Source organism: Ascaphus truei, chromosome 2 (assembly GCF_040206685.1).
Source record: "Ascaphus truei isolate aAscTru1 chromosome 2, aAscTru1.hap1, whole genome shotgun sequence".
Classification (NCBI taxonomy): domain Eukaryota; kingdom Metazoa; phylum Chordata; class Amphibia; order Anura; family Ascaphidae; genus Ascaphus; species Ascaphus truei.
The window spans coordinates 438,145,153-438,167,519 of NC_134484.1; the positions used below are offsets into that span (position 1 = coordinate 438,145,153).

Genomic DNA, 22,367 nt, shown 5'->3' on the forward strand with positions numbered 1-22,367 from the left:
TATAATATATGGCATAGCTTCTCTCTCTATATACAACGCATTCTGTTTTTTGCAGTATAACTTGATATTTATTTTCAGTATTGTATAATGTAGTTACAGAATTTCTTCCATAGCTCGTTGTCACCTTAGAATGTTTCATTACAAGATTTTGTACCATAAAGGATTGTGATTAAAAGACCATGATACATGATACATTTTACTTTCAACTTGAGAGACTGCTTTTCACCATTATCACCTAGCATAGGGTGCTTCCACTGCAGCAAGGGATTCTGGGAAATGACATGCAAATTATATATATTAGACAGAAAATGTATTTTAAATATCTTTAGTTTTATTCTTCTGCTTTGAGAGTCTATATACAAGGCAACATTAGCAATGGCCAATATCTGCTTCTCTGAACGTACCTATTAAAAGTTCTGTACAATGTCTTGCCCATGCTGGAGAAGAGTTAGGTTTTTAGATTATGTGGTATGAACTATTTGCTGGCTCCATAGTAGTTAAGATAAAGGGAAATAGGAGCACTCACAATTACAGTTTTGGTTTTGCCATGGGTGCACATCCTTCCGCTGCAGAATAGGGACATCGATAGGGAATAATGAATGGCACTCCTGTGGTCTTGTGTAACGGGAAAAAAAGTTTATTGAAGGGATTGGTGTTCCAGTTCTACTGTGGACCATTTTTCAAGATGCAGAAGCCGTGTTCAGACGTGCAATACTCGCCCACAAGAACACCCCAAACACCGAGAAGTGAAAAAATATTGGCACCAAAACCAAGTTCAGGTTGTTGCTAAGCAACGACGTCAAAGAGACACATGAAAGTACTGAGACGTGACTTGGTTTTCTGGTTGATAAAGCTGGTAAGGAGTGAAGTACTGCAGTACATGTGCGAAAGAAAACATGGGAGAAGTGTGAATTAAAAGTAAAAAGATGGAGTCCAATTAGGACTATAAATCCTCTAGCATTCTATATGGGTTCTGATACGGGGCAGATGTCTACCAGGTCTGATTAGGGAGCACGCAGGGTTATACACAGTTACCGGCTGCTGAAATTGTTACTCTTATTTAGGTCGTTATAAAGTTAATATACATGTACATGCAGCAGGGAAAATGATGCCATACATGTAGATGGAAAACAGGTGTCTAAGAACAAAGTTTTATGCTTCAGATTCTAGGGCCTCTTATTGTATTATGCCCATATTATAAAAAAGTCAAATGTAAGAACAATGTGGACTACCTCTATTAATCGTAATACAACTATTGCTTAAGGCTAAATTTTGAAACAGAAAAAAACAGAGCGTGAAGTCACTCATGACATTACATAGTTTAAACGCAAGAAACAAAGTTGGTAATAGCAATGGTACATGTCAATTGTCATAGGCAGGGATGGATAGACCCAGGTGCCTAAAATGTATCCCCTTGGCGCCTGTGCTTCACGCAGGGGTGGTTTGACCTGTCAATCACTGCTGCACCGGCAACAGTGCTTCCCAACCACCAAGCTGGATCTGGCCATTGGGATCGCCAGCGGCGGTGATTTGACAGGTGAAGTCACTACCACGTGGCTCAGTGGCGGGGAATCAGAGAGCAGGAGGCTGAGGGGGGAGAGTGGAGTGTTTGAAGTGAGTGTCGTGCGTGTCTGTGCGCGCGTCACAGATGCACACTGACACACACAGCACCACAGAGGGGTAGCTGGAACACAACCCCCAATCTTAGAGACACTTGGTTAACGTGGATCCTAGAGAAATAGCTGGAAAATAATTTATTTAGGCAGATATTGTTCAACTTCAAAATGGATGTTTTTAAATGTCACAAATGTATGACTTTCCATAGTGCTGTCTAAGACATTAGGTCACAGCCGTTTCACCAAATGAGCACCGGCGCTTTGCCGTGACCTGTTGCCGCCGGTTGCTTCACCTCAAAGGTAAGAAACCTTAGCTATCCTAAACACTTACTCTAAAAACCCCTATCCTCCTAAGCCCTCTCCCTAAAACCTCTACACTAACTGCTACAATGCCTTAAATTAACCCCCCACCCTATACAGTAAAACTTACCTTAGAAGCAGTAGGGGTTCTAGCGGCGGATCGGCTGCCACAGTTCGCCGACGGTCAATTGGGCACGGCGAAACGGCCACAGCCAAATCTCCCAATCTGCCGTAATGGGCTTCTACAAGGGACTAGTTTTTTTAAATGCTGGCAAAATAATTAAGATCAAGCACTTCCTGGCCTGCTATTTATCTGTTGTATACAATACCGTTGTGATAATATCCTTATGTTTTTTGTACTTTTGCTTTAGCCTGGTTTTGGATTTTACGAGATGGGAGAAAAAGTGACTTCCTGATTATACGGATTATCACGTCTGGATTATACGTAGTAATGTCTGCTTGCAGTTGATGTTACATATGGGTATGATATTTGTGGTACTGTCCACTAGCTTTTCTGCTTCCTGCAGATTGGGCCCTGCTACGTATGCAATGGGTTACTGTCATCCAAGCTGAACATTGAGTGTTTTGGTAATTACTTAGATTTGTGTTGAATACACCTACTCTCGAGTCATCCCTATACACCCCAGCACTCATTTTTTCATTGTGGACGCTTGCTAATTGCCGGTGTATGGATGCAGACATTATGGCTCAAGGTATCATAAATTAGCTCAGTATACTATGTTGAAATACACACTAGTCACATTACTACCCCTGTGCTAATGGTACTGTCCACATGGATGATTCGTTAATCCTTGCGTGCTCTTTAATCAGACCTTGTAGGCATCTGCATAATAAATCCCCATATAAAATGCGGCAGAGGATATTTAGTCGTAATTGGACTTGGTCATCGTTTTACTTTTAATTCACACTTCATGACACACGTCTCAGTACTAGGAGCTATCCTAGACACTGAATTGTATTATATTATTTAAAATATAATGGTAGTATTGAAGCAGGGGGTCTCTGGAGCTGAACCCCGTTAATTTCAGCTCCTCGGACGCCCTACTTCCGGAGATACTTCCGAAATAGGTACAGGTAGCTGCTCTGTCTCTGCAAGCAGGGCTTACAGGTTCGAATCTCCCGCGTCACATGGGCCAATAGGACGCCACACCGATGATGTCAGGGCTTCCTATTGGCTTGCAGGGTCTGAGCTCTCTGAACAGCAGACATATATTGTGAAACCTGCTTACAGTGGAGAGCTGCTACCTGCACCTGATTCGCAGGTAAATACCTCTGGAAGCAGGGGGTCCCCAAAGGAAGCTGAAATTAATGGGGTTCAGCTCCGGAGTCCCCCTGCTTTGTAATCCTCAAAAAAATCCGCCCACTGGGATTGCCTCTTAGTTTAACAGTCTGAACCTTGTTTTGACGCCAAGTTTGTGTGTGGCTGCGCGCATGCGCATATTTATTGCATGTTTCTGTATCTTGAAAAACGTTGATCCCTTTAAGTGCCGTTCATTGTTTACTCTATCCATAGTAATTCATACAGTAAGTTTTTGTACTCTGTAAAAACAGAGTGGGAAATTTGCGTTTTCCACTTGACCCATAGTATCTTTTTTTCCAACTTTTGTTGTGGGGATGTTAACAAATCTAGTGTCGGTGCTGTCAATCTTTAAGGGGAGATTACAGAGAGAGAAATGTGTCCCTGTGTCTTTTCTACACGGCAGGATCCCCTCCAGGCTCGTATCACATTTTGTTTATAGATAGATAAAATCCTCAACCAAATATTCCTGTTTTGTTGGATTCCTCCTCACCGCAAAACATTGTTTAAAAAAAAATTCCCTACAAACTTTCCTATCCTCTTAATCTAATCATGGAAATGTACAGATATATGGACAATTGTTTACCCAAGATTGTGATTTGTATTTAGTTTCTGATCCTCAGTGTTTGAAGTGTCATTGTATTAATAAATACTTACAAACCCACACTATATTGCCTTATTTTGATAGAACACACACTCAGGTACAACCCATAAGCAAAATCATGAATTAAAGAAGCATTTTCACATACAAAGTTTTTTTTTTTTTTTTTATTTCTCCTGCTAGGCGGGAGTCTGCATGGTGTCTCCAGAGCTGAACCATGTTCATATCAGGTCTGGGGACCCCCTACTCATATGTATATATGGTATATAAATCTTCAAAAGTGATGCCAGCATCTAATTTAGATTTAAAAAGGGAGCTAGATCACAACCAGGAAATTACAGACCTGTAAGCCTGACTTCAATAGTAGGGAAACTACTTGAAGGTTTAATACGGGAGAATATTCAGGAATACATAATGGAAAACAAAATTATTAGTAATAGTCAGCATGGATTTACAAAGGATAGATCTTGCCAAACTAACCTTATTTGTTTCTTTGAGGAGGTAAGTAGGAATCTAGACCAGGGTAATGCAGTTGATGTGGTCTACTTAGATTTAGCAAAGGCTTTTGATACGGTTTCACACAAGAGGTTGGTGTACAAAATAAAGAAAGTTGGACTCAGTAATAATATATGCACCTGGATTGAAAACTGGTTAAAGGACAGACAACAGAGGGTTGTTATAAATGGAACTTTTTCAGGTTGGTACTGGGACCCCTGCTTTTTAACTTGTTTATTAATGACCTTGAGGTTGGGATCGAGAGCAAAGTCTCCATCTTTGCTGATGATACTAAATTGTATAAGGTAATAGAATCAGAGCAGGATGCAATTTCTCTTCAGAAGGACTTGGAGAGACTGGAAACGTGGGCAGGTAAATGGCAGATGAGGTTTAATACAGATAAATGTAAGGTTATGCATTTGGGATACAAGAATAAAAAGGCGACTTACAAATTAAATGGAGATATATTGGGGGAATCCTTGATGGAGAAGGATTTAGGAGTGCTTGTAGATAGCAGGCTTAGCAATAGTGCCCAATGTCATGCAGTAGCTGCAAAGGCAGACAAGATCTTATCTTGCATCAAACGGGCAATGGATGGAAGGGAAGTAAACATAATTATGCCCCTTTACAAAGCATTAGTAAGACCACACCTTGAATATGGAGTACAATTTTGGGCACCAATCCTAAGAAAAGACATTTATGGAACTAGAGAGAGTGCAGAGAAGAGCCGCCAAATTAATAAAGGGGATGGACATTCTAACTTATGAGGAGAGGCTAGCTAAATTAGATTTATTTACATTAGAAAAGAGGCGTCTAAGAGGGGATATGATAACTATATCCAAATATATTCAGGGACAATACAAGGTGCTTTCAAAAGAACTATTCATCCCACGGGCAGTACAAAGGACTCGGGGACATTCCTTAAGGTTGGAGGAAAGGAAATTTCACCAGCAACAAAGGAAAGGGTTCTTTACAGTAAGGGCAGTTAACATGTGGAATTCATTACCCATGGAGACTGTGATGGCAGATACAATAGATTTGTTCAAAAAAAGGTTGGACATCTTTTTAGATGGGAAAGGTATACAGGGATATACCAAATAAGTATACATGGGAAGGATGTTGATCCAGGGATTAATCCGATTGCCAATTCTTGGAGTCAGGAAGGAATTAATTTTTCCCCTTAATGGGGTTTTTTGTTTGCCTTCCTCTGGATCAATAAGTAAGTATAGATATAGGATAAAGTATCTGTTGTCTAAATTTAGCATAGGTTGAACTTGATGGATGGAAGTCTTTTTTCAACCTCATCTACTCCGTTACTATGTAACTATGTCTTCCAACGGGAAGCTGCAAGTGATGACGTTGCGGCTTCCTATTGGTTCATGTGACAGAGGACTTTTTAAACAGCCATACCATTTGGAGGTATGTATCTCGAAAAGAAGGGCCCCCCCGGAGCTGAACTGAATGTGGTTCAGCTCTGTATACCCCTGCTTCCCACTCCAGGTGGGAATGCCGCTTTAAAATCAGTGTTTCCATAGGCGCCAATGGCTGTGTTGGTGCAGAATATCACAACGTATCTCACCAAAAGGAAATAATGAAACCACCTACATATTTGTGTATGTATGTGTATTACAGTAAAAGCATACAGCCAAGTAATGGATTCAGAAGTAGATGTTCCCGATGGTGGTACTCCTTCTCCTTGCCATGTTTTAGATATATTGTTCAACTGTAGTTCCATTGTCCACCTTATGGTTCTCTTGAAGACTTTATAAGTAAATAAAATGTTTGAGTTTAAAACACCGAGCCGTTTAGGCAAAGTTCACTGTAGCATCTTCACAGCAGGGCTTTTGTCCATGGGATTGGCAGGTGTCCCCAAAGCCCCTCGCTGATCTCAGAATTTGCCTCATATGGAGTGGGACTGCTATCTGATTGACCCGGGCACTGGCAGAAGGGCCTGTTATCTTCCTACATGTACTTTTTAGCCAAAATAAAGTCGGACTTCTACAGAAGGTTTTTGGAGATTGCTTTGGCTGCTTTCTTGAAACAATCTGCATGTTTGTTTAGGTCAGTTAGACAGGGGCTTAAATGATTTCTGTTTTCTTATGGCTAAGTACACACAGATTGTATTATCACTGAATTATTGTCTATAACTAATGTGGGAGTCTGAGCTGGTTTTTCTAGAAGTGTTGAATACAGTTTGGCAAATATGGGGGACAGAGCTCAGGCCGTGTTCTTTTAGGAATGACATGTTTGTACAGCATGAACTCGCATCACGACACCGAGGATCGTATTGCCTGAGAAGCCGGCATCTGCAGCGGAAATGTCTGCAGTACTGTATGATAAAACAATATATGGCATGCAAGTTATTAGTCTGATACACTTTTGCTATGTAGGGGGACCCTGGTTTGGTAAAATGTAGTAGTCATCACGTTGTTGGGTTATGTTTTGATTAGAAGCTGCCTGTAGCGGATTAGTGTGTGTATGAGGCACAGTTCATCGCCCTTGCTCTTTCGTTTAGTTTTTTGGTGAAATCTGTTCAATGCCAATCACCATACTGTTCCTTCTGGACTAGATATGTGGGCCGTGGGCCTCATTATTATTATTTTTTTATATTTTTAGAATCACACCATTTTTATTAACAAATATATACTAAGCTTGTCATATTTGTCATGTACGTTTAATTTGAATCCCACCAGTACAACCTCAGCCTACAAAAATGTGCGTCTATAATGCATAAGGAAACGTTTGCAGTTCCTCCTGCAGTAGGTGTACAGGATTACACCCTCAAAAACAACAGCCAGTTGTGCTGACTGAAGATGTACTTTACCCTAGTAATAATAATAATAGTGATAATTTTGAAATATTGGTTTATAATCATGATAACCTGGAATTGAAAAGGTACATGTGTCTCCTTTTTAAGCGCCACCCTTTTTGTGTAACCTAACCAAGTCCACATTTGGTTAAATGATTTCATCTGTTTTAGGGATAGTACGCTTTTGTTTTTCTTTATTAATAGCTACAGTATACAAAATTACAAAAATAAGCGCAGTGCAAAAACAATCCAACCGCAAGTAAAAATAAGAAAAAGGAAAAATAAAGCAAATTAGTGTTTCTTCCTCACCTTTCCCAAGTTATTGTATTGTATTGTATGTCTTTATTTATATAGCGCCATTAGTGTACATAGCGCTTCACAGTAGTAATACATGTGGTAATCAAATAAATAACAGATAATATAAATAACAGATCATGGGAATAAGTGCTTTAGACATAAAAGTAACATTTCGGAAGAGGAGTCCCTGCCCCGAGGAGCTTACAGTCTAATTGGTAGGTAGGGAGAACGTACAGAGACAGTAGGAGGGAGTTCTGGTAAGTGCGTCTGCAGGGGGCCAAGCATTATGTATCGTGTTTAGAATATCCACAGTGCTATTCATATGCTTCTTTAAGCAAGTGTGTCTTAAGGTGGGTCTTAAAGGTGGATAGAGAGGGTGCTAGTCGGGTACTGAGGGGAAGGGCATTCCAGAGGTGTGGGGCAGTCAGTGAAAAAGGTTTAAGGCGGGAGAGGGCTTTAGATACAAAGGGGGTAGAAAGAAGACATCCTTGAGAAGAACGCAAGAGTCTGGATGGTGCATACCGAGAAATTAGGGATGAGATGTAAGGAGGGGCAGAAGAATGTAAAGCTTTAAAAGTGAGGAGAAGAATGGAGTGTGAGATGCGGGATTTGATCGGAAGCCAGGAGAGGGATTTCATGAGGGGAGATGCTGAGACAGATCTAGGAAAGAGTAGAGTGATTCTGGCAGCAGCATTTAGGATAGATTGTAGGGGAGACAGGTGAGAGGCAGGAAGGCCGGACAGCAGGAGGTTACAGTAATCAAGACGGGAGAGAATGAGGGCCTGAGTCAGAGTTTTAGCAGTCGAACAACAGAGGAAAGGGCGTATCTTAGTTATATTGCGGAGGAAAAAGCAACAAGTTTTAGAAATGTTTTGAATGTGAGGGGTGAATGTGAGAGAGGAGTCGAATGTGACCCCTAGGCAGCGTGCTTGGGCTACTGGGTGAATGATTGTAGTTCCAACAGTAATGTGGAAGGAGGTAGTAGGGCCAGGTTTGGGAGGAAGTATGAGGAGCTCTGTTTTAGCCATGTTGAGTTTAAGGCGTCGGAAGGCCATCCAGGATGATATAGCAGAGAGACATTCAGAAACTTTGGTTTGTACAGCAGGTGTAAGGTCAGGTGTTGAAAAGTATATTTGTGTGTCGTCGGCATAGAAGTGATAATTAAACCCAAAAGATGTTATTAGGTCACCTAGAGAGAGTGTGTACAGAGAAAAGAGAAGAGGTCCCAGGACAGAGCCCTGGGGTACCCCCACAGAGAGATCAATAGAGGAGGAGGAGGTGTTAGCAGAAGAGACACTAAAAGTACGATGGGAGAGGTAGGATGAGATCCAGGATAGAGCTTTGTTCCGAATACCAAGAGTATGGAGAATGTGGAGGAGAAGAGGGTGGTCCACTGTGTCAAATGCTGCAGAGAGGTCGAGTAATATGAGCAGAGTGTAATGACCTCTGTCTTTGGCAGCATGGAGGTCGTCAGTTATTTTAGTGAGGGCTGTTTCGGTGGAGTGAGCAGTGCGGAAGCCAGATTGTAGAGGGTCTAGGAGAGAATAGGTGTTGAGAAATGGAGCAAGCGAGAGAATACAAGACGTTCAAGTAGTTTAGAGGCAAAAGGCAGGAGGGAGACAGGTCGATAGTTAGAAAGACAGGTAGGGTCAAGCTTGCTGTTTTTGAGTAATGGTATGACTGTTGCATGTTTGAAGGAGGATGGAAAGGTTCCAGAGCAGAGGGAGGAGTTAAAAATGTGTGTAAGCGTAGGGATTATAGTAGGAGCTAGAGGTTTTAGGAGATGGGAGGGAATGGGGTCAAGAGGGCAAGTGGTAGAGGGAGAAGAGGAGATCAACAGCGACACATCCTCCTCTGAGACAGTGGAAAAAGACTCAAGGAAGGCAGGAGGAGAGTTAGGAAGAGGTGTAGGATGGGGGGAAGAAACAGAGGTGATGTTCTGCCGTATGGATTCCACCTTTTCCTTAAAATAGTCAGCAAAGTCCTGAGCGGAGATGGAGGAAGGAGAGGCAGCTGAGGGTGGTTTGAGTAGAGTATCAAAGAGAGAGAACAGTCGGCGTGGGTTAGACTTGTGCATGTTGATTAGTGCAGAAAAGTAGGCTTGTTTAGCTTGCAAGAGGGCAGAGTTGAAACAGGATAGCATAAATTTGTAGTGAAGGAAGTCTGCGAGAGTGTGAGACTTCCTCCAGAGGCGTTCAGAGGAACGAGTGGAGGAACGCAGCATGCGCGTGTGGGAATTTAGCCAGGGTCTAGGGTTAGAAGGGCGAGGGCGGCAGAGAGAAAGCGGGGCATGTAGATCAAGAGACGAGGACAAGACAGAGTTGTACTTTCTGACCAGGTTGTCAGGGTCTGTAGCAGAGCTGAGAGAGGAGAGGGAGGAGCGTAAAGTGGACTCAAAGTCAGGTAAGTGAATAGAGCGCAGGTTTCTGCAGAACCGGGGGGTAGATGGAGGTGGAGGTGGAGAAGGGGAGAAGCGAGATAAAGAGAATGAGATGAGATGATGGTCAGAGAGAGGAAAAGGGGAAATGGAGAAGTCGGAGAGAGAGAAGTTTTTAGTGAAAACCAGGTCTAAGTAGTGGCCATCCTTGTGGGTGCTGGCTGCAGTCCACTGTTGAAGGCCAAAAGAAGAGGTAAGAGAAAGAAAGCGGGAAGCCCAAGAGAGAGAGGGGTCATCAATGTGGCAATTGAAGTCCCCAAGGAGAAGAACAGGGGAGTCTGAGGAGAGAAAGAAAGAGAGCCAGGATTCAAAGTGAGAGAGAAAGGCAGAAGGGGGATGAGTAGAGGTAGGTGGGCGATAGATGACCGCCACATGAACAGGGAGAGGAGAGAAGATCTGGACAGTGTGAGCCTCAAAGGAGGGAAAAGCAAGAGAGGGGGGAATAGGAAGGGTTCGGTAACGGCAGACAGAGGAGAGCAGGAGCCCCACGCCTCCACCCCTGCCATCAGGGCGCGGAGTGTGGGAGAAGGAAAGGCCACCATAGGAGAGGGCAGCTTCCAGAGCAGAGTCAGACTGAGTGAGCCAGGTCTCAGTTATAGCAAAGAGAAGCAGGGAGTGAGAGAGAAAGAAGTCATGTACAGAGAGGAACTTGTTAGAAAGAGAGCGTGCGTTCCAAAGTGCACAGGAGAAAGGGAGAGAGGAGGGAGGGTGGCAGGGGATGGGTATGAGGTTGGAGGGGTTGACACCAGAAGGAGTAGAAGTTGCATGTGGGAGGCGAGGACGAGAGCAAGTTGAAATAAGACAGGGACCAGGATTGGGAGAGATATCCCCAGAAGCAAGGAGGAGAAGCATGGATAGAAAGAGGATGTGTGAGGATGATTTGTAAGGGTGTGTTTTAGTGCAGGGGATATAGCTGTGTGGTGTCAGAGGACGCAGGTAAGAGAGGAGTTCATGTGAACTGAGAAGTGGTGAAGAAAGGAGAGATGGAGATATATGAATAGAGTTAGAGACATACTGAGGCTGGTAAAAAGAAGTGCATAATTTGAGAAGAAGTGAAGTCACAGCAAATATAAATGGTAAAGGCAGCATCACAGCAGTAATGATGCAGTCTGGTATTGATGATATCCTCCTTTCCAGCTTAGTTCAAATGCAGGAATCAGGGCCAGATGGGGTGTCCACTTCTTCCTCACTTCTTTTGTCCTTCCTTTTAAACTTCAGTTGTTCAATAGTCATGCCACTTATAATGGGCCACTTGGATATGGGCTGCAAGCAGACTAGCTGTTCTGACTGGGTTTATATAGGCCTAAAAAGTCACCTGACAATGTTGTTCTGTCTGCTTAATTAGCACATCTGAGGCACATTCAAACAAATGGTTTTCTACACAGGGTGTTCCCTGCCTAGGTGGCAACACTTAATTTGATTAGAGGTAGACAGAAAACAGCATTCAAGTATGGATTTTACCTAGCATTGGATCACTTGCATATACTATATAATACACACAGCAGAGGATTTAGAGATGGATTTTACCTAATGATCTGACCATGTCTGTAAACAAGTTTTTAAAATACTTAGGGGTTAAGAGCATGGGAATTAAAATGTATTCAACTTCTGAACTCTAAAAACAATAGCTTACATCAAGATGTTTGATTCATGCCACACTATGCAACATTAAACCCACTTCCTGTTCTACAGTACCAAGGTTTGAGTAGTACAACCTGACACACACCTCTGCTATTCATTCACCTCTGACACCTAGCATACTTGGCTCCTGCTAATATATGGTAATCCTCTACACAAGCGGTGCGCAAACTGGGGGGCGTGAGACTGATTGTGGGCGGGGGCTAGGGGTTTACAGAGGCCCCGCGCGCTTCCCGAAGGCACTTAAATCAAGTGCCGGGGGAGTTGCAGGGCCTCGGTAAACCAGACTTACTTTAGCTCCTGCGGCTTCTTAAACGTGTCGCCATGGCAACGCGTTTGTCATGTCACGTTGCTATGGCAACGTGACGTCATGACGCCGGGGTGAGGGGACTGCCGGCAGGGGGGCGCAGGGAAAAAAGTTTGTGCCCCCTGCTCTACACTTTACTTGAAGACTTGATACATAGGTCCCTGTCCCTGTCCCTTTCACCAATCTCTGTCACTCCATTTGTTAAATCCCTCAACTGTTCCTTATATTAATCCAGCCCACGTGTCTGTCTCTTAATGCCTAAGCCCTACACAGCATATATCCGTCTTTACTTAGCAGTGATTTGAGGCTGATCCATGCAGGCTGTATTTCTCAGTCTCTCATCCTTTATGCTGCTTCTCCTCCTCATCCTCCTCTCATTGCTGCTTCTCCTCCTCCTCTGTGAAAAGGTGGGCAGAGCTCTCTGGTCTACAATACCCCCTCGATGAAGGAACGTGAGTCAGGGTAAATGGCATCTTTAGTCTCCTGGATCTGACGACGCGGGCAGTAGGCAGACCCATACAGTGTGCGAGCACCTCTGCCTCTACCCAGTCCCGTCACTCATTGTCCAGGAGGTCCCTGACTGGCAACTCGTGCCAGGATTAGTTGGCATCAGATATAGGGGGAATCCAACATCCGAGCCCCCACTGTCGGATTAAACAGCAGGGGCTCGGCGAGGAAACCAACCCCCCACCGCTGCCTATCTTTTTTGGTCACGGAGACCTGGCTCCAGGCCAGTAGTAGTAGTAGTACACTACTCGCCGACATCATGGTTAAGAAAAAATTAGGAGAAATGTGTAATCCATAAAAATTCAATTATTTATTGGTCATGAAAAGAATAGCGATGGTGTCGGCCTAGCAACGCGTTTCACACCTAAGCGCTTAGTGATATATATATACCTTGACGGTCAAAGTATATTTATAGGTAAATGATAACATCAATAAAACAATCACATCACATACCTGTGATCCGCCTCACGTCGCACCACCTGCAATGTCATTACGAGGCACGTGCGCCTCCGAGCCCCACGCACTGCCTTTGCCCATGGACCCTCCCACCTCAGGCTGCGTTCATTCTGCCATTGACCACGCTGGGCAATTAGCATGGTCAGCACAATCAATTTTAATCTGTCCGACCACGCTCATGCCGAGACATTAAAAAAAAAAGGCGCGTTGTGGAGTCACGTGACCTCTTCAGTCGATCGGTGGCAGTCACTGCTCAACCACGCCCCCTCTCCCCACTCATGCTTACAAAAAAAGTTGCCGAACGCTCATGCTTGGAGAGTTGGTGACATCACCACTCTCAAGCATGAGTGCGGTCAGCGGCACGGGGGATGCAGCCTAATGCACAAGCGAGTGCCTGCCCAGAGAGCTCTCCCAGTAGCTACTCCGTGTGCGTTCAGAGGGGCACCAGACAGAAAATGTCCACGTGTTGACGTGCGCGCGAGAGGGATCTACATATGCAGACAATAACTTTATACATAAATATTTTTTTTTTTTTAAAACAGAGTCTACTGGGTAAAAAAGACAAACCAACAATAGCACAAAGTTGTGCCATATTTGGTAAATATGACAATAATGGCACACATGTATAATAAATACCAAAAATCAGGATATATGCAACTTGGAATGCCTCAACTGAATGAGGACAAAAGAAAATTCAGCAGGGTAAAAATGAAGGTGTTGGTCACCAAAACGTTGGATGTTCTATGGCTGTGTTCAGTCATTAAAATGATCTTTTTGCACTAATCTTCTTGCATCGTTTGTTTGGTGTGCTCGGCTACCCTCTTGCTACATATGTATAATAAACACCTAGACCTAAACATACACAGACTGCAGAATAATGGTTTATTTTAAAAGTATCTTATAAAGAAAAATAATATTAATAAAGTAAAAAAAATCATACACACGTTCTTTTAACAAGAGAAAATAAAGTTTGCTATTATAGAAGAACTAGTTGGAATAAAAGAATATACAGCTGAACCCCGTTTTTACACGTTGCTCGGGGTCCACATAATGAGACCGCGTTATAACGGGGATCGCGAAATGGCCGCCGCGATAAGGGGTTCCGCGAGGACTTACCCGGCATCTGCAGCTCTCCTCTCCCTGCTTCATCAGGCTGCGTCCACGTGTTGTGCACGCTTTCCCAAGCTTGGTGTTTGGGGAGACAGTTCAATTTGACTTTCAAGCGCAGAGGAGGGTCACATGACCCTTCTCTGACCAATGACAGCACAGCAGTGAATATATTTGATATAATACAAATATTGGAATTGAACCCATGATCTTTCATATGCTAGTGCAATTCTCTAGCTGCTACACTACAGGGTTGGTGTGATGAATCTGACTCTATAAACAAACTTAACATCTACTGCACAGTGCAGTCCAACACCATGATGTAGCGGATCGCTCTATAACGAGGTTGAGCTGCACATTATATTTTTTTAAATTATTTTATGTTATATTTAAAGTGTATAAAACCAGTTCATTATTTCCATAAGCTAAAGAACATGTGTGAGTATATAAATATACCTTGAAAACACACTATCCCAAATCTACTAATCTCCGTAAAGGGAAGTTCCATTACTAATGAAAAAATGGCATAACTCAAATATATTAATTTTTAATTGTGATTAAACTGATGAAATCATTTGTTATGGCCAATTTCAAAACGGAATTGGACCCAAAATATATACTTATCTAGGGCAAAGAACACATCTCCTCCATTTGGACCATAACATATAAACTAGTGTGTGCATAAGTTCAAATAGACATCCTGTTTTTTTAAACCTCTTTAGTCAGAGGAATTAAAAAAAAGAAAAATAAGATTAATACAGTTTTCATCTAATCGGAGATATACAGAATATTATCAGTATGGTTTCAGAGTTTGCTTCCCAGTGGCTGTCAGGCGATGTGCTATACTCGGTATCCCCCACTTTGAATTATTTTATATTTAACCTCCTAATTTAGTGCACTTTTTATTTTAATTTACAGTTCACTGATCACCGGTTTTTGTTCATTTGTTTGTTCGTCTCTTATATACGAGAATGTCGTTCATCTGATTTTGGCCGGCGAACTTCACAGCCGGTCAAAATAGTCCTCCTAAATGTAGTACTCCTCTTCCTCCTCCTCCGGCCCCAACGATTGAATTTAAAGCAGTTTAGCATTTGCCCCTTGCTACTCAGTCCAGCCCTTGTGCTGTCCCTGGCTTCTGCTCTTCGATCTTTCTCTCTCCCTCCCACCCCCCTCCTCACTGTGCTACGCTATGGTGACTTGACCTGTCAATCAGGTCCGTCATCACTGCGAGCTATGATTTTTTTTTTCATACCTGCCTCCACTTCAGTGTGTGTCATAGTACACTAGAAACGGTAAGAGATTTTGAAGCACTGTACAATTTCATTTAATCTACCAAGAACTTTTTTGTTGGTCTGCTAAGAGGTATCATAACCTACAATGAATCTGCATTTCGACAAGAAATAAAGCTATTACAACTAAAACTACACAATTTAATTTTATTTTTTTTGCAATATTTTTTTTCTTTTGGTACAAGTACATTTAACATGGAACCTGCTGAATAATTATGATATTGAACAAATTGTTACTGGATGTATGTATATCTCATCTTCAGACCTTGTTGGATCCACTGCTGGATGGAGGGCCTCATTGATCTTCCACATACTGCGGTTGAACATCTCTCCATGTTTCTCCAACAAATACAGCTCAACCCCGTTATAGCGCGGTCCTCGGGGGCCACCCGATCCGACCTCGTTATAACTGGGGTTGCGCTAATTTTTTTTTTAAATGGGCGCTGCTCGATTGGGAGGAGGGGGGGGGGAAGAGGTGGAGTAAGGTGCCGGCAGCCCTACATGTCCCCTAGCAGCCACTGTAATTGTCCCAGCATTCCCCGCACTCCCCTCAGCAGCTCCGCACCATCCAACCACCAATCCCCACACCGATCCCCCAGCCTCGCACCGATCCCCCAGCCTCGCACCGATCCCCCAGCCTCGCACCAATCCCCCAGCCTCGCACCGATTTTCTCCCCCCCCCCCTAGCCTGGCACCAATCCCCCAGCCTCGCACCAATCCTCCAGCCTCGCACCTGTTCCCCCCCAGCCTCGCACATATCCCCGCCAGAAGCACCATGATGCCCCAGTAGCTGACACCAATGTTAGGGGGGGAGCTGTGACACCAAAGGTGGGGGGGGTGGGGCTCTGTGACACCAGTGGTAGGGGGGGGTGCGGTGTGTGCTGGTGCTGTGTGTGCAGTGAGTGTGTGCAAACCCCCCCCCTTTTTTTTTTTTTTTAATTCGGGGTCCGCGCTCAAACCGCGTTATAGCGGATCGCGCTATAACAGGGTTGAGCTCTATTCTGATTTAATTCTCCTATATTACTTTTGGTCGTCGTCTTGGTCTTTTAATCTCTTGGAATCCAGTCGAGTATCATCTTTGTTAAACGATGGCTATTTCTTCTTGCAATATCTCCTTCCCATTGCCATTTAAATTTCTTCACACTTGTTTTGTTTCTTCACCACTTGTTTGATTTCAAACCCATTAATTTTTTCCCCTGTCTCTTTAAGTAATGTCAAGCATACATCTCTTCACTTAGATTGTGAGTTGTTCGGCCTGGCACTCTTTTTCCTATTGTTTTCTCTGAGGCGCTTCTTCCTATTGTGTTATAATATGTCATGTGTATTGTAATGTAAAGCACTATGCACCTGGATGGCGCTATATAAAGATGTACGTACATCTCTCCAAACTTCTTTGTGTTGTCCAAAGCTTCTGAATGATCTCCACATTTAGGGTCCAAGTTTCACATCCATACATGAGCACTGGCAGAATACACTGGTTGAAAACTTTCTTCTTGAAGCACAGTGGCACGTCCCCTTCAAATATGGCGTTTCTTCCAAATGTGCTCTATCACATATTCATTCTTCTATTGATTTTATTCAAATGGTCCCGTCCATTTTTTGCCGGCCAAGGGAGCCATGTATTCGACTTCTAGCGCTATTCCATTTATTTCAATCTTTGCAAACTTGACATTCATACGGAGGCCCACATTTTTACTTTCTTTGGCGAGTGCTCCAAATTGTCTTCTGCATTTGTTGCAAAAATGTAATCTGCAAATTGTAGATGACTCAAATTTTGACCGGTGATTTTGATTCCTTTCTTCCCAATCAAATGTCTTGAACAATTCTTGTTGCAGTGAAAAGCTTTGATGACATATTATCTCCCTGCCACACTCCCCTGCTGATCCTTATCTTGCTTGTACAGTATCTTTGTGTAATGTAATGGTTGATGTGGCATTCTCGTCAATGTACTATATAATATCAGTATACACGTCTTAAACGTTTTGTCTTACTGTATCTAGGACTGATGAGGTGTAGACAGAATCCAATTACTTTTTTTTTTGTAATTTACCAATCCTAAACTGAGTGATCGTATTCATTACTTCGGGAAATCACCATGTACATCTTGAATGTGGTCCATTATGATGTATCCACTGCAAAATCACACAGGTTCTCTAAGCTGGGCGACATCCAGGGTCTGTTGTAGCTGATTAGTGAGTATTTTCATTTAAAAAAATCTTGGAAGTAGACTGATTTTGATTTGTTCTTCAGTTTTTGAGGTCTTCTTTGTCTCCTTTCTTGTGGAAAATGTTAACTATGGAATTTCTCCATTGTTCTGGAATTGTCCTGTTCTTCATGCAGCATTTAAAGAGTTTCCAAGGATTGGACAGACAGGGCGAGAGAAGCCTGCAGCGGGGGAGAGCCGGGCATAGCAGCAACTGCTCTGACCGGCCGCCGGCGTCCCCGCATCCACCCTGCATTCGGAGAAAGATAATACCAGACACATACATGTCCAGTATTACCTTTCATTTTATATCGGACACAAGGAGCAAAATACCGGGCTGTCCGGTTCAAAACCTGGCAACCCTTAATATTGCATGTGTGTAGGATTGGACATCCATAATTTGAATGTTGTCTGCCTCACCTTGCTCAGGAAAGTAAGACTTTTGATAGTTTTTTAGTTCATGTATCTTGGTGCTTTTTACCATGTATCTGAAAAACACAGTGCACCTCAGTGATGACAAACAAGTGACTACGTACTAAGACTGTAACACGGTGCAGTGAAGTGTTTTATGCAATAATGTGCCAGAGATTGCTACATTGCTCAATTGTGCTTACATAATTAAACTGGTAAAAGCTTCTCTCTATGCAAAACATATCAACATAAACATAGACTGTATGCCTAACATGAGTATATAGTAAGAGCAAACAAGAGCAGAGATAGGGTTAGACCAAATACAAATGACGAGAGAAGTCTGCCAGAAATTGCTTTAAGGTAATTACATATATATCGGGAGTGGTCAACTCCAGTCCTCAAGGAACACCACCAACAGGTTAGGGTTTAAGGATATCCCTTCTTAAGCACAGGCAACTCAGTCATTTACTGAGGCACTGATTGAGCCATCTGTGCTGAAGCAGGGATATCCTGAAAACGTTACCGGCTGGTATCACTTGAGGACTGGAGTTGGCCACTCCTGGCATATATAAAGGCTTGTGGCCAACACAATGACAATTGTGTTGCCACGGAAGACCAGACAATTGACACCTTTTTACCGGGATCATTCACTGAGCAAAACAGGTTGATGAAAAAAATTGTAAATGTATGCACATGAAAAGGCATGCACACAATGGACCACAAACTACATAAGAAATACACACTTACTTGGGACCTGGACAAAAAACTAGACTTTACTAGCTTAAATAGACGTGAAACACGAGTCTTTAGGTGACCGGGATTTGGCCAGAAATGTCCTGGAACTCAAATCGGCATGAAGTTCCTGACGCCACCGCTGTCTTTCCTTCGGAGGTGCTGAAGTACGTTCACCGGGAGTTGGCTCCAAACGTCCTGGAACTAAATTCGGCTTGTAATCCCAGCCGCGACCGCTACGTTCAATTCTCAGAACTTGGCCCCGAAAAGATGGACTTAGAACATTTTTCACCTCGGATTTCTGAAGCCGATGTCTTTGCTATTTCTTTCAGAGCATCTTTATGTTGTTTCAAATTTGCCGCTGCTGTTCTGGCGCTTAGAATCTGAAGTCTGGATTGGTTGAAGGTTTCTGATAGTATTTCAGATTTAATTCATGAAATACTACAGCCAATCTGAGCGTGGGAAATTTCATGCAAGCCAATCAGAGCGATGCCAGTCTCCTGAAGCCGGGCAAGCGTTTTCTTCTGAATCAGCCATGGGCTTGCGCAAGATGGCCATCTTGGCCACTTGGTATTCAGAAGCCACCCGCTGGGCTAGGCACCTCCACGGCTGGGAAGGCAAATGGTTGTCCGGAGGACTTTCATTCATCCCAGAACGTGGATACTTCACCTAACCATCCTGCCCATATGGTCTTCACACCTCTAGCATCCTCGATTCCGTTGTCTGAGTAGACATGCTGGCACCAAAGTTTGTAGCCCAGTGACTCGCTCCGGACATTGGATATGAAAGTTCCAGCTTATAATACTGTGCACAAGCATATATGTTTTAAAACACACTGTTTAATAAAACTATTATAAGTCTGCTGGTATGGGGAATACAATAAAAAGCTGCACTTTATTTCTTACAAGCCAAATTCCCCATACAAATAAAAATGGACTTATAAAATCCCTCACAACATTTATTGTTGGAGTACCCCAGAATCCCTATACAGGTTCTGGGTGACCTGGGAGTTACTTGGGTATCCCCCTTAAACTAGGGACCCCTTGACAAGTTCAGGGACACATCAAATCTCTATGCCCCATTTACCTTTCTGGTCTGTGCTGAAGCAGGGAATCCTAGCAGTGAGTCGCGCAAGCGATTTTAGGATGAGATTTTGCCGAAGCAATGTGCCTCAATGTATTCAGGAATCTGACCTGATTCCCGGGTACATTTTTGGGCTATCCAGCAACTCGGTAACCCGACTAGCTATGCACATTATGAAAACACTTTCTCCGTAAACCCCCCCTTGAAACTCATAGCCCAGCAATCTCTGGTTGCTGGCACTCCTGGAAAGGTAAAAACACATACATTCTTTGTCACATCTTTTCATACACCGCAGATACAATCACTGGGCTCAAGAGCGGACACTCCTGAACCCCAACACATGGATCAGAGGTAACCAAACGTGCTTAAACGTTTATTATGAGCCTTGTTACCCCCGCACCATCACAGGGATTATTCCACTGATGTAAAGGCATGCAGCTATTGTAAACCCACCCCAATAAAAAAATGTATAGATAGATACCTGTAACCTGGAAAATGCATGAGAGATCTTACATAAAGTCTTCCCTTGTGAAGTCTACTAGTAATCCCTATGTGTATTCTGTCACGCAGAGGCATAACAGCAGGAAGGATGACTGTCATTCAATGTATCGCATGTAACCGTCTCTCTTTTCTCTCTTTAAAAACATTTGTAATGCTTTATAAAGTAAACCAGACCATTTTTCCAGGCTTTTTTCCCCATGTCTTTTCCCCCCAGAAATTTTGCAAACCATAAAAGGTGCATTAGAAGATAGCGTTAACAACCAAATTGTTTTTCACGTGGGTTTTACTTCCTTTGTGCGTATGTAAATCTATAGACGTATCACCTTGTGATTGCCTTTTTGCAGCCGTGATCCACTGACACTTTGTGTTGCAGATCAGGGAACTTGCCTACTCTTATAGTACTGATTTATTTAATAGTTGCATTAGTACTATACAGGCATACCCCGGTTTAAGGACACTCACTTTAAGTACACTCGCGAGTAAGTACAAATCGCTCAATAGGCAAACGGCAGCTCGCGCATGCGCCTGTCCGCACGTCTTGAACATCAATACCGGCTCCCTACCTGTACCGAAGCTGTGTGCAAGCGGGGAGACTATAGAGCCTGTTACACATGCATTATTTACATCAGTTATGCACGTATATGATTGCAGTATGGTACATGCATCGATAAGTGGGGAAAAGGTAGTGCTTCACTTTAAGTACATTTTCGCTTTACATATGTAGCCCTCTTTCCCCCCCCCTTAAGTGAGATTGGGGTGTGTAGGTGTATCTGACTACTTCTCAGTGTGGTGCTATACCTGTTTGCTCACAGGAGGGCTGAGCTTCCGCCACGGGGAACCTGGGGCATTTATACTAGGGGTACTTGCTTCCAACGATGCAGCGCCTCCACCTGCGATGGCTCCCACCAGTGGGGGAGTGGTTCCTCGCAGGACAATCACAATAATCGATACTCACACAGATATATATTAACTAGGGACTTTACTGAACATGCAAGAAAACAGATCACGGCAATATCATCATAACCTGTGTCCCTCTCTAGAGGAGACACTTACTGCGTCGCGCAGGACGCTTCCCCAACACTAGGTGATCCCACCCAGTGTCCCGAGAATCCCCACCCAATGTCCCGCACTCTAGTAGAGAACGTGGGTGACTGCGCAGTCACTAATTAATGTGTTAGGCCTGTTGGTGCACATATATATTGAATACCTTCCGAGCACTCCGATGCTCGGGTCCGCAACAATCTTCTCAAAGGGTCAGACGTGCGATGCATCCGTCTGATCCTTTCCAGGTAATATTCTCCAGGACCCCAACGTGGGTCCAACCGCTTCACGGGAACAGCAACCAATCACGGCAACAGCAACCGAATCACGGGAACAGCAACCGCCACTATATCCCTATCTCGCTAACGGGCAGTAGCGTCACAGGAACCCTAGCCTAGGGCCTGTCCCTGATGTACCGCAACCTGAGGTGACTTGGGGGAAACTCCTAGGGCCTGTGGGGTAATAACCTGCCCCACTCCCCTAACTCGTCCCAGTCCTGACTCTCACTGAACACTAACACTAGCAGCTACGCACTGCAAACTTCGGAACGCGTACAGCAACTTGCTGCACACTAGCACTATGCCTTCTTGTCAGGCCTCACAGCCCTGCCAGCCGTGATCCTGACAAGACAGCACACACACACGCACTAAGGGCAGCGTCCCTGTCTGGGCCGTCCCTCAACACTTACCCACTACCCTGATGGGGAGTTGGGGCCTTACTTGGGATGTGGGGGACCTTACTCGATGCAGGAGCTGCACATGCTCTCTGCACCCTTCCTTCCCTCACAGCTCCCCAGCTCCAACTGCCGTTCTCAGCGCACGAAATGTATCTTATTGCTCCCTCTGGAAATCCTTGGCCCTTATTGGCCACACGGAGGCAGCTGATGTGCTTGCCCCTAAGCCTCATGGGAGTTGTAGTCCCGTGGAGGCTGCAAATACATTGGGGCCGCGTGCGCGCCTTTCCTGCGCCTGCGCTAACCCCTAATGGCCGCCGCAACCTCTCTAGGCTCTGTCCTGCGCATGCGCGACCTCTCTGAAGCTCTCCTGCCGCCTGACTATCCCTGCGCATGCGCGAGCTGTTGCGCAATGGCGGCGCCCTGTACCCTGAGCCGCCGGGACCTCTGCAACGCGACCGCGGCCCTAACAACGGGCCGCTCGCGTCCCCGGCAACCGGCCGCATCAGGGAACAGCGCGCGACTCCCCGCTCCGGCCCCCACCCT

General features: G+C 44.1%; 2 protein-coding genes across 5 annotated transcripts in view; one reads left to right on the plus strand and one right to left on the minus strand.

The window, feature by feature from the left end:
• The window catches only part of DYNC2I1 (dynein 2 intermediate chain 1), a 148,740-nt gene extending 127,291 nt beyond the window's left edge, over nt 1-21,449 (minus strand). Inside the window, exon 1 of the mRNA XM_075587820.1 lies at nt 21,315-21,449. Coding sequence (XP_075443935.1) covers nt 21,315-21,378 — 64 coding nt within the window. The 5' untranslated portion in view covers nt 21,379-21,449. The remainder of the gene's footprint in view (nt 1-21,314) is intronic.
• The window catches only part of ESYT2 (extended synaptotagmin 2), a 133,046-nt gene that overhangs the window by 31,433 nt on the left and 79,246 nt on the right, over nt 1-22,367 (plus strand). The window lies entirely within an intron of this gene.